Source organism: Leucopleurus acutus (assembly GCF_964270905.1).
Source record: "Leucopleurus acutus genome assembly, chromosome: 16".
Classification (NCBI taxonomy): domain Eukaryota; kingdom Metazoa; phylum Chordata; class Mammalia; order Artiodactyla; family Delphinidae; genus Leucopleurus; species Leucopleurus acutus.
The window spans coordinates 19,945,588-19,960,560 of NC_139158.1; the positions used below are offsets into that span (position 1 = coordinate 19,945,588).

A 14,973-nucleotide genomic window follows, 5' to 3' on the forward strand; every position below is an offset into this window, starting at 1 on the left:
AAAGGTTAAAGTCAGAAGATCTTTCATGTCACCAAGAATTCCAACCAGAGCTGAAAAGTAGGGCGTATGGCTGAGACCACTATCTTTCCATCAAAATTGTTCTCCCAGCGTCCCTTGCACTGAGTCATGTGACTAAATTCTCTGTAATAGCGTGTAGGCAGAAGTGATGGGTGCCACTTCCAAACCAAGGCTTTTATGAAGCAGCTTGTGCCTCCTCTGTACTCTTTCCCCCGCCCCCGCACTCTGAGTATAGACAAAAACAAGGCTGTAGGGATTGATGGGGCTGTGTAAGATGGAAGGAACCTGGGTCACTTAATCACCATATGGAGAGCGTGGGCGAGGCCAGGAACACCCATCTTGGACTGTTACATGAATGAACATTAAACTTCTATTGCTTCGGTGCCAGTATAGATGTAGGGGTCTTTTTGTTATGGCAGTTGGATCCACCCTAACTAATAAAGGAGGTTAGGTGTGTGGGGTCTGGAAGAAGAGATGTTCTTCTTCTTTTTTTTTTTTTTTTTTTTGCCACGCTGCACGTGGGATCTTAGTTCCCCAACCAGGCATCAAAACCATGGCCCCTGCATTAGAAGCACAGAATCTTAACCACTGGACCGTCAGGGAAGTCCCAGAAGAGACATTCTGAGATTTCCACTTACTCCCTCCCCTCTTTGCACAGTTAACTTAGCTCATCCTTTAGATAAAGCTCAAGAGCCTCTTCCTTCCAGAAGCCTTCCCTGACTTTGGCCAGGGCCGATCCCACTCCCGCAGGCTCTCCCAGCACACGGCAAACATCACGGCTGTACTTTATATCTGTTAGTGTGATTTTTTTTTTGATTAACGTTTATACTCCCACTGGGTTTTTAAGTATGCATTTTTCAAAATGCATAGAATGATACACTTCCTTGTGCATTTTGTTGTATGTAAATTTTATTACCTTAAAATGATCAAAAACAAATATTGAATTCTCGTTAAATGATATGCATGCTGAAGAGCTCAGGGGAGAAGTGTACCGATATCTGCATCTTGGTTTGAAACGCATTAAAAAATGGGTTGACAAAGAGATGGAGAGACATGTGATCACGCATATACAGTCAAATGCTGGCTGCAGAACCTAGGTATTGGGTATTATGGGTGTTCATTGTATAATTCTTTTAACTTTTCTGTATTTTTAAAGTTTTTCCTAATAAAATGTTGGGGGGAAGTTCAAAGAGAGTAGGAGCTATGAGTACGTTCCATAAATAGAATTATTCTGTGTACAGTGTATTTTAGATTACTAATCATAATGTTCTGTGATTTGCTTCTATTTTTACTTGATACTGTGTCATGGACATCTGTCCATGATGACAGATAGACAGACAGACAGAGATATGAGAGACACAAAGACCTCATCCTTTTGAAGGTATCATGGAGACACCATTATATGTTTAACTTTCACCCTACTGATAAACATTTGGGCTATTTTCATTTTTTTCTATTACTGACCTTTTCCTATGATAGCTCTTCTGTGCTGCTGGATTTGAGCTTCTTTATGTGAGCTCTAGGTCCACCACGACATGTTCCTGCCCTCCCCACACCACCAACCCCCCCCCCCCCAGCAGGCCAGTATCCTCCACAGGCAGGAGTCCACGAGTATAAGAAAATAATAAGAAAGCCCTCATTCAAACTTCCCGGCATGGTTTTCTAAAAACATCTGGATCATACAAATCAGTACCACAAGCACATCTGAAGTCTCAGAAAGCAAGTGATACTAGCATTAATTAAATATCCAACGGATATTTACTATGGTACTTTAGAATTAGGGGAATCAAGTCTGTAAGGTACAGAGCTGTACTTGTGCTGTGCATACACCTTATCAGAGACTTGCTGTGTTTACTTTATAAGTCCCACTTGTATAGTTAGTCTGAACAGGGCACATCTGCCCAATTTATATATCCGGAGCACAATTTTAACTGCAGAAATCACTCGACAACCACAGAGGTAAAATTCTTGAAAAGTGTAAAGGTTGGCAAAGCAGAAGTCAAAGGTTCAAGAAATCAGAAAAAATAGAGAGAATAAAGCTATAAAAATAAACATTAAATAACAAATGAATAATACGTGCAAACGCTCTGCAACAAAAGTTCTAGAGGGCGTCTATCTCCAAGTAAGCCGGACACGCCAAGAGGCCCTGCCCTGGTGCAGTAACGCTCCCAGGGAAACACTTTCACGTGGTCAGGAAAGCAAACTCTCCAAATTTTTCTTCTTTTTAAAGTTTTTGAAACAGGGTTTACTCGTGTGGAACTCAATGGCCTTCACACTTGCTTTGCCCCTTGTTTCATTTTCATAGGTCTTAGCAAAATGCTTGTGTCTCTCCCTAGTCGCTCCACAAATTATTACTGTCTCTAACAGCATGTTTTTCTGGGCCAGATCTGATACAGTGGGCCTGCGGGAGGGGAGGTGTGAACAGATTACCCAACGGTCCCTGTCTTTCATCTTTGGCGGGGGAGCAGTTACTGCTGCTGTGTTCTTCCATTTAAGGGGGTTGATGTATATATCCCACAAGACTGAAAAATGGTAAAAGTAGGCATTCAAATATAAAACCACATTAATTTAAAACCGCGACTGGCAAAACAAGAGTTGCAAAGGATTACTCTATGTTTTAAAGGATGGTAGAGGTTTTTGTTATTCTAGCTTGCTTTCATGACATACTGTTGTCTTCCTCTGTGATTTGATACCACATCCCCAGTCTGGAACAGAACTCTCAATTAGTATAACAGTTTCCATGGAAACATATGATCTATTCTCTCTCATTCCCTCACTGTTCCCCAAGACCCACTCTCCCACTTCTCTACCCACCCCCCCACCCCCAATCCTTTCTGTAAGACCCTCCAGAACTTCCATTCCTCAATCAAAAACTCTCCAATCTGTACTGCTGAGTGATCAAGAAGGTGAAGAAATATGTGTGTGGTCTGCTAACTTTTGAGGCAACAAGGACAAGAATAAATATGCATATTTCTGTTCGTTAAATTAGCAGAGAGAAACTGGAAAGATGCAAATTAACAAAACAGCTTGTATACGGAGGGCAGTAGCAGCGAGGGGGCACAGAAGGATGTGAACCTGAGTGGGAGCAAAAGACTTCTCAGTGTTTATCCTTTTAATATAATGTTAATTATGAACCACGTGAAAACACTGCTTATTAAAAATATAATTTAATTTTTTTAAAACTCCCCGACAGCCTCAGCTTATTAGAACCTCCTCTTCATTTAGGCTTCATTCTTCCTTGTCATCAGGGAAACCCCCCCATCTTTGAAATCTAAATGCCTTTAGTCTTCCTAGCATTTTAAATCTCTTGGCCTCACCCACTTGTTTCTCATCCCTAGGCCTCTAGACTCCTTCTTCCTCCCCAAGGTTATAACCCTCTTTCTGCTTTGACTTCCTTCCAGTCTGGATGTCCTTTTTATTCATTTATTCAGGACACTTTTGCTGAGTACCTGCTAGAACAGGCTCTGTTGGATCTGCCGTGGGCATCCCTCTTCCCAGAAGCCTTGACTGCCTTATCACTGGGATCTTCTAGGGCACCGATCCTGCTAATCACCATCCTTAGCTCAAATCCACCATCTACTTCTCCATCTCCACCCCCAGGCTGCTCAGAGCTGCTGGCAAAAAGGACACAGCGGCATGGACCTCCACCATCACTACTGCTTGTTCTCTAGCCTTTTGGACCTCCAGGCTGCTCAGCAATCTTATTCCGTGTTCCTACTCTCTATTCTCACTCCCTGCCGAGGCTCTTCAAACTTTGGGCCACCACCTCAGATTCCTTAGTCCATCACAGCAGACGGATGGACCTTGTGGCCCATAGAGGAAATTCACGCACTCAGTCTAGACCCTGAATGAATCCAATCCACAGGCACTGGAAGTACAGTGGTGAACATGACAGAGCTCCTGGCTCTGGTGCAGCTCAGATCTTAGAACAAGGAGACAAACCAAAAAACAAGCAAGAGAAGTATCATCTGGTGATGGGTGCTAGGAGAGAGTTCAATATAATGGAGAATGAATGAGTGGCTCTTTCAGTGGTAGTCAGGGAAGACTTCTCAGAAGAGGTGATATCTTAGTAGAGATGGGAATTACAAGAGAGAGCCAGCTCTGCCAAGAATAAAGCGAACAGCATCACAAAAGCTCGAAGAGAGGAGGGAGCTCTGTATGTCTCAAAGAACCTCATGCGGCCCAAGCACAATGGGTGATGGGGAGAAGGAAAGGAGAAGAGGGTATCAAACAGAGAACAATTTACACTGATCAGAATTTAAAGGGTCATGTAAGCCAAGGACACAGTATAGAATTTATTCTCCTTGTGAAGTCATTGGAGGGTTTTAAGCATGGGAGTGATTTGACCTAATGTAAGTTTTTAAAAATAACTATGGCTGCTGCATAGAAGTGTATTAATTATAGGTCACAAGAGTGGAAGCAGGGAAACCAGGTAGGAATGTCTGCAGTGGTCCAGACCGTATTGTATGGCATAGATTAGGGCTGCATCAGTGAAGATGGAGAGAACTCGGTAAATTCATGATATGCTTTGGAGGAGGACCTATCCAGACTAACGAATGGATTATGCACGGCTGGGGTAAGGGGAGGACAAAGAGGAGGCAAGGATAACTCCCAGATTTTCGACTTAAGCTACAGAGATGGGGAAGAAATTTGATATTTTCGCACACCTGAGTTCACGGTCTGAGATTGATATGAGACATACTGGTGGCACACACAGGGGTTAAAAGACTCACAACACTACACAAGCCAGGAATACTTATAACACAATCTCAACTTCAGTAAAACTGCATCTCCTAGTACCTTAATAGCATCCAGAATCACTCTACGAGTCCCAGGTCATCCTTCAACTGTGTTGCTGTTCGAAAAGAACCATCTCCATTCTCAGCTGCAAGAGTAATCTTTTCCCAAACCAAATCTGATCATGTCACTTCTCTGCTTAAGACTTTCAGTGGCTCCCCCCTGCGCTGTGAATAAAATCCAAACTTCTCATCACAGCTTCTAAGGCTTGGCATGATCAGGCCCCTCCCACCTCTGCAACCTCACATCCTGCAACCTCCCCCTGCTGATGACATTTTGGCCCCAGCACCTTCTGACGGTGCCTAGAATGTGCCCAGCCCTTGCCTACCTCAGGGCCTTTGCACTTGCCGTTCTCGCCGCTGCGAACATTCCTTCCTAGCTCTTTGAATGTATGGCTGGTCCATTCTCATCCTTCAGGTCTCAGTTTCTACGTCACTTCCTCAATCTGAGTGGGGTCCCTTCTTGATCTGTCTGTGACACAGCACTCCATTCATTTCCTTCACAGTATTCGTTACCAACTGTAGTGTAGCTCTATTTACTTTTCACTCTCTCCCTCACTGGAATGTAAGCCCCATATGAACAGCAAATGTGCCTGCCTTGTTAGCTGTTCCTCCTGGAGCAGGTGCTACCACCCAGCCGTACTGTACCTTGCCAAAGCTGCCTTTTCCAAGCACCATCAGGAAGTTAAAATCGGTCAGTTTCATCCGGTCCCTGTTCCCGTTGTTGTCAAATTTGGATATGGTGTTAGTCGTCTTTTCTTCAGGAGCCTTGGTCCCCTGATTGATCTTGGCCCTCTGGAGGGAGAAGCACACAGAAAACATCATCAGAGTTTGAGGATGCCCTTGTACGTGCTCAAACTCACGTAAAGGCCGCAAGCCGTGGGCCCTGCAGCTCATGCCCCCAGCTTGGTGAAAAGCATGGCCCAGCTTCCACAGTGCAGACCCAAAATGTGGAGGCCAGCCTTGGCACCTCATTCCTCTTTCATACCTCGTGTCTCATCCTCCACCAGGAACAGGCACTGCTTCCTCCCAGCTGTCTCTAGAATGCCTTCTTCTTTCCATCTCCACCAATACCACCTGTCATCATCTCTCACCTGGACAACCCACCTTGGTTCCCTCCACACTGGGCTTTACATGTAGTCACAGTGATCTTCCACTTCTTCATCCTCAACCAAGTCACCACCTGCTTAAAATGCTTTGGTAGTGACCCATGATTTTTAGGATAAAGACTTCGGTGCTTTCACTAGCCCAGATGGCCCAGTACAATTAGGCTCTACCTGCTTCTCCAACCTCTTCATTTTCTCGGCTCCTTCTTCCCTGAAACACAGCTTCATCCTCCTTTCACATCTTTGAGTCCCAGTTCCCTCCCACTTCAGGGCCTTTGCACCTACTGTTGCTCCTGTGTGGATGACTCTTCTCTCCCTTTCGCCAACCTAGTTACCTCCCGCTCCACGTTTTCACTTCCTCGGGGAAGCCTTCCTTGATTCTCTCTGTCTGGATGGGCTGTGCCTATGTGCTCCCTTCATCCACCTCACTTCCTATTTACACCGCATGATAACTGTCTGTTCACTTGTTTTCCCCAACAGACTGGAAACCTGCCAGGGCAGGGAATATGTCTCATTCTCCGCAATTGCTCTGACAACTAGCACACTTTCTAGTTAAATATTTTGTTGGATAAATGGATGGATGAGGCCCATGTTTGTCCTCAGTGCAACGGGGTAGGGGCCTGCTGCTGTGAGCAGCAGAATGATGACTCAGAATGGCAGCAAACGCTGTGAAAGCAGGGGAGAATAGGAGGCCAGAATATTTGCGATTGGAGTCTGAAGTGGGGGATGTCTTGTAGGACTGAGCCCTTAACCTATGGGGTCTGCACTAACTCCAGGTAACTAGCGCCGAAACTGAATTAAATTGTAGAACACCTAGTTGGTGCCCACAGAGAACTGGAGAACTTCTTGGTGTGGAAAACCCACACACTTGGTATCGGAAGTATTGTGAGAGTGTCAAGTTTTCCTCTATAGGGTATGTAGTTTTTAGCATCCAGCTTCTTTCACTCATCCTAATGGCCTTGAAATTCACTCATGCTGTTGCTTGAATCAGTGATTTGTTCTTTGTACTGCTGAGTAGCGTTCACTGTTTACATTTATTCATTCTTCTGTTACGGGCATTTGTGTTGTCTCCACTTTTTGGCTGCTAACAAGGCTGCTGTGAGCATTCTTGGTCCAGTTATCTTGTAGTAAAGATATGTTAAGATTTAAGTGTCTCGGGGACGATCAAGTGTAAATAAATACCCAGTAAACAGTTGTATTATGTGGTTTTCGGGTTAAGAAATGACATAAGAACTGGAGACAGGGACTTCCCTAGTGGCACAGTGGTTAAGAATCCGCCTGCCAATGCAGGAGACACGGGTTTGAGCCCTGGTCCGGGAAGATCCCACATGCCGCGGAGCACCTAAGCCCGTGCACCACAACTACTGAGCCTGCGCTCTAGAGCCTGCAAGCCAAACTACTGAAGTCTGCACACCCTAGAGCCCGTGCACCGCAACTACTGAACCCGCGTGCTGCAACTACTGAAGCCCGCACACCTAGAGACTATGCTCTGCAAGAAGAGAAGCAACCACAATGAGAAGTCCGCACACCGCAACAAAGAGTAGCCCCCGCTCGCCGCAACTAGAGAAAGCCTGCACGCAACAACAAAGACCCGATGCAGCCCCCAAAAAAATCATTAAAAAAACCCACCAAAAACTGGAGACAGATTTGGGGGTTAAAGCCTAGAGGGGGTAGTTAAAACCAGATCATTAGGGAAATTGCAAACAAGAAAAGAACCTCAAAGAGAAGTTGCATTGCTTTTTCAGGGCCATGTCCTCCCATAATCCCAAATTCTCACCCTCCAGCCCCCAGAGATTTTCCCAGGCTATCCCAATCTAAACATATCGCTCCCTCCCTCCCACCATCCCTGCTTTATTATGATGTCTCCCATCTTCTCTGAGTCCCAACTCAGGACCCACCCACTTCACACACTCCAATCTCCAGCCTGTGAAGATCCACATCCTGACTGTCCCTGGTCCCCAGGCTCCGTTCCAGCCCTGAGGTTTGCTTCCATCCACCTGCAGGTCCCAGCACCCCCTGCCAGTGGAGCATGAGTGAGGTGCACACACTTCCCCATTTCTCCATCTGAATGCTTAGAGGAAAATTTTTCCCAGTTCTTCAAGGAGCAGCAAGTGTCCATCAGCTTGATTCCTCAGTCCTTCAAGCAACCTTCTCTCCTCTGAATTCCACGCTCCATCTCAATTTGCTTGTTTGACTCTTCTCACAGTTACATGCTATAGACCGAGAATGTTTGTGTCTCCTGAAAGTTCATATGTTGACATCCTAACCCTCAAACGTGATGGTATTAGGAGGTGGGGCCTGTGGAAGAGATTAGATCACGAGGGTGGAGTCCTCATGGGTGGGATTAGTGCCCTTATAGAAGAGGCCCCAGAAGAGTCCCCTTGCCCCTTCTGCCACATGAGGACATAGTAAGAAGAGGGCCATGGGGACTTCCCTGGCGGTCCAGTGGTTAGGACTCCGAGCTTCCACTGCAGGGGGCGTCTATCCCTGGTCAGGGAACTAAGATCCCACATGCTCTGGGCATGGCCAAAACAAAACAAAACAAAAAGAGGGCCATGAAGCAGGAAGCAGCCCCTCACCAGACAACGATTCTGCCGGCACCTTGATCCTAGACTTTCCAGCCTCCAGAACTGTGAGAAATAAATGTTGTTTAAGCCACCCAGTCTATGGTATTTTTGTTATAAGAGTCTGAACTAAGACAGAATGTTATCTCCGCCTCTAGATGCTAGATCAGAAGTCTAATAGCCTTATCCGTCTGGTCTGCACTAATATTTAAATTAGTTGAGATCTGTTCAAAATCAGGAGATGTCCTACAAAAACCCAAATCCCGGCTTCTTCTAAAGAAGCAGATCTGGCAAAACTGGGCCCCATCCATAAGGATGGGGCGTTTCGACGGGACACGGGGTCTCCAGTTGACCGTCATCACCACCACACCCTGCTGTCTCACGCTAAGCTTTTCCCCCTTCTTGTTACCTTCTCAGTTCTAAAAACATTTGGGACAAGAACCCTGTCCTGTGTTCCTCCGAACGTCCCATGTCTCCCAGCGGCCTCGTGCCTAGCAGGTCCTCCATCAAAGAACAAACATTTTTAAATTGAGGCCCAAATTTAAATGATGCTCTATCTTGCTGCGTTGGATACGGCTTCAGAAACAGGAATACACTAATGGCTACCTTTTCATGTCTGTAATTTAGAGCCCTAGGACTTGGTGCTCAAAGATAAAGCAAAGAGACACGCTTCTGAGCAAAGAGCCCTGCCTGTTCCCAGACTGCGCTACGGGAGAGCGAAGGCGTCCCGGCTGCCTGGCTCCAGGGCCCCATCTCAGATGAGGAATGCTTTTCTTGGCTTAAACTAACCTCCACCCCTACAAGGAGCTCCAACGGCACTCCCACACCCAGCAGTGGCGGGAGACACCTCTGTAGGCTAGCGGTCCACGTAGAGGCTCCCCAGCCCCCAAGCAACCCTTCCAAAGACCGAAGGAGCAGGTCCTGAGCTTTATTTATTCCGGGGGTGGTGAGGCAGGGAGAGGGCTGCTAAGGATAATAACCATCTGACATCTGAATGATATGACATGCCGGACACTGGTTTAAATGCCATCTCACTCACTCTTCACATAACCATGGGAGGCCAGAAGTGCCACGATACATACAGGTGGGGAATCAAAAGCTCAGAGAAATAAAGTCACCTGCCTTCAGCACCCAGCAAGGAAGGGACAGAGCTGGGATTCCAATCCAGGCAGGCTGGCTCTCGAACCACCTGAACAGAATAGGCTACGCGGCACGCATGTGGCTCCAGGTATCCAGTCAAGACCCCTGGGCCCTCTCCTCTCTATACCTGGGGCTGCTTGCCGCTTCCACCTGTGACTCTGCCTGCAGGCTCCTTTCCTGGTTGCAGGAGCAAGCACAAACCACAGGCAGGCCAAGTCGCAAGTGCTGGCAGGTTAATACCCCTGGAAGCAGCCTTCAGCCAGTGATGGGAGGGGAGCTCGTGGATAATACTTCAGCTGCCCGCCCCTTGACTGCAAACGCTGCGCCCGGTTAATCCCCAGCAGGATTAAACCCCAGCTGCCCACAGTGGTAACGTGCTGGTCAGACATACTTTTCCAGCTCCCTTCCTTTCCCTGCCTCACTTTCCCACCGCTCCCGATGCTTCCTGGGCTCGCCTCCCGAAGAAACCACCTGCACTTGAATCCTTATAGTCTGTTTCTGGGGAAACTCAAAGTTAGACAATGACCAGCTGAGGGATATTAGAAAGTTGCTTAACCTCTCTGGGCCTCAGTTTCCTCATCTGTAAAAGATAAAGGGGTATGATAAAGGTACTGACCAGTCATGGTGGTTGTAAGGACTGAATTAAATGACTTAAAATTTCTAAAGCACTTAAAACAATAAATGGCACACAGTAAGCACTTTATTACATTAAAAATTCTAAGCTTGTCAGAAGACCCATTCTGAACCATGCAAAATGGAGTCTTCCCTTCCCTGGCCCATCGGCAAGGCCACAGCCAGACAAAAGTCCCCAGACAGAGCCTGCTCCAATGTTCTGAAGCATACCATGTGTGGTAACTTCACCAAGCTCACCCTACCGTGAAATTCTATTACCCCAATTTCTGCAGCTCGATTTTACTGTCACTCAGAATTTCTCCAGATAAGAGGCTTCAAAGTAATTTCTGAGTCATTCTGGGGGCTAATTGGTTATTGCACAGGGATTACATTTCTCACGTCCAAGGTCAACTGAAATTCCTCTATGTGTCTGTGAACAATTTTCGGTCTCTTGGAAGCATTTTTTTAATCAACAAACTATGGTGTGGAGCAATTACCACTCAGGCATAAGCAAGCATTTGCAGGCTCTTGCGGGAAATACAGGACACATTTTGTTGCACGCAGATAAAACAGTCCTTTCCTTCAAGCCAGTAACTGGCCCAGACAAATGCTCCGTTCATGTAGGAAATGTTTTCCTGGGTGTTCTGAAATGTCACCCTGGCTGCCCTAAGACAGAAGAAATCACTTTGCAAAACTGAGACTTCATTTTATACAAGAAAACACTGGTCTCGTTTTTTTCACCCACAAGAGGACATTTTTAACTCGGCAGCAAACGGACACCACTCCATCAGAAAGTTGAGGGAAGGAGAAGAAAAGGGTTCTCTGGAAGGCCTGCCCTCCTGTCCTAAAACGTTATCACTGTCCAGGTCTCGACTCTCCTGGGAGGGAAAGTCCTTTCATCAACTCATTGGGGCTTGAGCGAGCTGCTCTATAAGGATGAACCTCAGTGATCAAGTACACTGGAGGATGACTGTTAAGTCCAAGGCTAACATGTTTATTCCACTTGTTTCCATGAAGGTAAGTCCCACTGGGTCAGAACCGTCACCAGGTTTTACGGAGGGCACAGGCTCAAGACAAGGGTCAGTACACAAGTATGAGTCCTATCAAGTTGAGGGGACACTAAGATGGTTCTTGGAATAAATGCCAAAACCCTTGCCAGAGTCAGCAGTCCTTCTACTCTGACCCCTCCCACCTCCCAGCCACACCGTGAACTCACCCTTTGCTCTCTCTTCTCTACCCACGCTGGCCTTCTTTCAGTGTCACAGAGTTGCTATATAACTCCCCACCACAGGGCCTTTGCACCTGTTCGCCTTTCTGAATGGAATGCTCTTTTCCCCTCTCTACTTGGTTAACTTCCCTATTGTTTCCTCAATGACTCCTTCCCTGTCCTCTCAGACAAGGTTACATTTCCCTCTTATATCTTCTCAAAGCACCATGGGCCTCTCTTTCACAGAACCTCACCTCGTCATATTTTGCTTCTATTTGCTTGTGTGATTACTTGATGAATAACAATGACAGTAACCTACTTCATTTTAGCTATTTTATACATTTTTCAGAGTTAGTACGCCATCATTGCTTATCTAGAATTGATGATTTCCCATCAGACTCAGTATAGTAAGTTTCTGTGAACAAAATAACATGTTTTCCCTTATGAAACTACTTTAAAATCACTCAATACACATATAATGAAGGGACTCAAACCCATTTTCCCCAAAACGTTTTCTTTGTAAAACTGGGATGTGTCCTACATACCTGCTAGTCTCATATATGGAGTCTATTTGGCTCCACAGAAGGGAAGGGGCTTATCTGGGGTAGAAGCAGACCAGCGCTATGGCCCAAGGTCAGAGCCAAGGGCTCTTAATCTTCGAAAAATGCATCCGTGGGTATTTCACGGAGTCACCAGCACTATCAATTCCATTTGTTAATACAGCACCATCCTGCCGACAGATCCAAATCCAGATTCTATCCCTCAGCAAGCCTACTTGACTGAGCTTCCAAGATATCTCTACCCTGTCCACTGCTTTCATTCACCATTACTAACATCCCTGTCCAAGCCACCATCAAAATGACCTGGGTAGTGAATGAACACTCTCAAGGAAAAGTCTAAATCTGAATGAGGACAGGCAGGCAGAATGACTTTACAAGGCAGGGGACATTTAACTGGGGTCTTGAAGGATAAATAGGAGTTTTCTAGAAAGCAGAACAACATCGCAAAGGCACAGGGTCAGGAAAGGCCTTGGTAGAAACCACACCATAAACAAGAAAAACAGTACAGAGGCAGGCTCAACCAGTTCCCACTGATGCCGAAAGAAAGACATCTTACCTCAAATTTCTGCCGCAGTTCCTCATTGCCCTCACTGCCTTCCGGTGGCACAGGTACGTTGAAGTACTCGCCTTCCTCCTGGCTCAGTAACTTAAACCTAAAGGGAGCAAAGGAAAGACAAATTCCATGACTCTACTTAATATCATTTTGTTGATTAGGATAAGGGAGGGAAGTCTATAGAAAGCTCTGCTTTAAAAACATGTGTTGACTACCAAACGTAAGGTAAAGAGCTAGTGGGAAGCAGCCGCATAGCACAGGGAGATCAGCTCGGTGCTTTGTGACTGCCTGGAGGGGTGGGATAGGGAGGGTGGGAGGGAGGGAGACGCAAGAGGGAAGAGATATGGGAACATATGTATATATATAACTGATTCATTTTGTTGTAAAGCAGAAACTAACACACCATTGTAAAGCAATTATACTCCAATAAAGATGTTAAAAAAAACAAAAACAAAAACACGTGTTGAGGGTTTTATGTTTTGGGGTGTGTGTGTGTGTGTGTGTAGCCAGGGACACTATATATTTTTATAACCCTCAGAAACACATCAGAAAAAAATGGGTTTATAGGATGCAAGGTTCTCTGTCTCTCTAAACACACACAGACACACACAATTTCCTTGATTATATCATTCAATGTTTCTACCTACTTTTTTGGTCCATTATGTGTTTTCTGATTCTGAAAGAATGTTGAGGATCTCCCACTGTCAACGTATTCCTATCACGCTGTCCCAGCATTTCTATCCCCTTTCACTGTAACATGCTGCCACCCGGCCATCCCAGCACTTGGATGACTCTGGACTTGTCTCACTGATGCCATTTTTCTACGCAGAAACCTTCCCAAAGTGCTCGGTAGTCAAGCTCCTGAGAAAGTACACAAGCCCTGGAGTCAAACTATGCCTGGGTCCAAATCTCACCTCTTCCCTTGCCTCTTTGGATAACTGAAGCTAGGTAGGCCCTCTGAGCCTCGATTTTTCTCATCAATAAATAGGAATAAAAGTCTTTTTCATAGGGTGACTGTGAAGCTGAGACATGATGTTGCATGTAAAATGATAAGCCTGGTGCCTGGCATTTAGCAAGTGTTCAATAAAAGGTATCATCATCATTGTTACTGATATTAATATTACTATAATACACAAGATGGTTTCAGTTTGTTTCTAGACCACAAAGATGTTTCCACCTAGTCAGACTGAGATGAGTGTGAGGAAGGAAAAGGGACACTCCCAAGGCACTGGAGTCAGCAGGGGGAAAAAGAACCCAAAACTCCTCACCCCCAGAGATTTTCTAACCAGAATTTACAATTTTCATCCCAATTTTTTTCTCCATTCACAAATCTTCCTAGGCAGCTTCTAAAAATAGAGAGATAGGTGACTCAAAGCAGAGATGACAATTTGAGCCTGGACACCTCCACATTTAATATTCAGTGCTCATCTTCCAAACTGCCAAAGAAATTACCAAAATAAATACAAAAGTAAGAGAACATCTGTATCTTTGCTGGGAATCAAGAAGGGTGCTATACACACGGCAGGAACTTCCAGGAAGTTCTGCAAATTAAAGTATTAGTAAGAGAGCACGGAGCAGTGTTGGCAAAATTCCTCCAGCTTTGTGGATTTTGCTAAATCTGGATGTTTTTTTTGTTTGTTTGTTTGTTTTTTGCGATACTCGGGCCTCTCACTGTTGCGGCCTCTCCCGCTGCGGAGCAGAGGCTCCGGACGCGCAGGCTCAGCAGCCATGGCTCACAGGCCCAGCCGCTCCGCAGCATGTGGGATCTTCCCGGACCGGGGCACGAACCCGTGTCCCCTGCATCGGCAGGCGGACTCCCAACCACTGCGCCACCAGGGAAGCCCTGGATGTTATTTTTGACAATGCTTTTCATTAAATCATCTTTTCAAATAATAACTTCACTTTAAAAAGACACTTTATATCTCTTCTTTGTGAAGAAAGCCAACAACACTTGTTACAAGCAGAAAGTATGTATCTGTAAAAAATGAAGCATACGCAAATCAAAGCTACTCAAAGCCAAGTAGATGGTGTTGCTTACCAAAGGCTCTGACACTCGTACCTGCCCCTTTTATTAAAATGGGAGATCAGCAAGCAGCAAGGGTTAAAGAGTATTAAGGATACACCAGCGCCCTCTGAGACTTTCTCTGCAGTAAACTCAAGAACTGAAGCAACACCAACAAAAGAATAGTTTTGGGACTTCCCTGGCAGTCCGGTGGTTAGGACTCCACGTTCCCAATGCAGGAGACACGGGTTTGATCCCTCGGGGAACTAAGATCCCGCATGCTGCGTGGCGCGGCCAATAAATAAATAAGTAAACTAAATTAAAAAAAAAAAGAATAGCTTTGTCAGGATACAATTCAATATGGCTGATGCCCCAACCATGTACTACCTAAGCCATTTGGGGCCCCATACTTTGG

At 45.7% G+C, this 14,973-nt stretch overlaps 1 protein-coding gene across 2 annotated transcripts in view; it reads right to left on the reverse strand.

The window, feature by feature from the left end:
- The window catches only part of PRKCB (protein kinase C beta), a gene marked incomplete at both ends in the record, with an annotated part of 312,013 nt that overhangs the window by 75,681 nt on the left and 221,359 nt on the right, over positions 1–14,973 (reverse strand). For both annotated transcript variants that reach the window (XM_082856532.1, XM_082856531.1), the window contains 2 exons: positions 5,463–5,609; positions 12,560–12,656. In XM_082856532.1, coding sequence (XP_082712658.1) covers positions 5,463–5,609; positions 12,560–12,656 — 244 coding nt within the window. The remainder of the gene's footprint in view (positions 1–5,462; positions 5,610–12,559; positions 12,657–14,973) is intronic.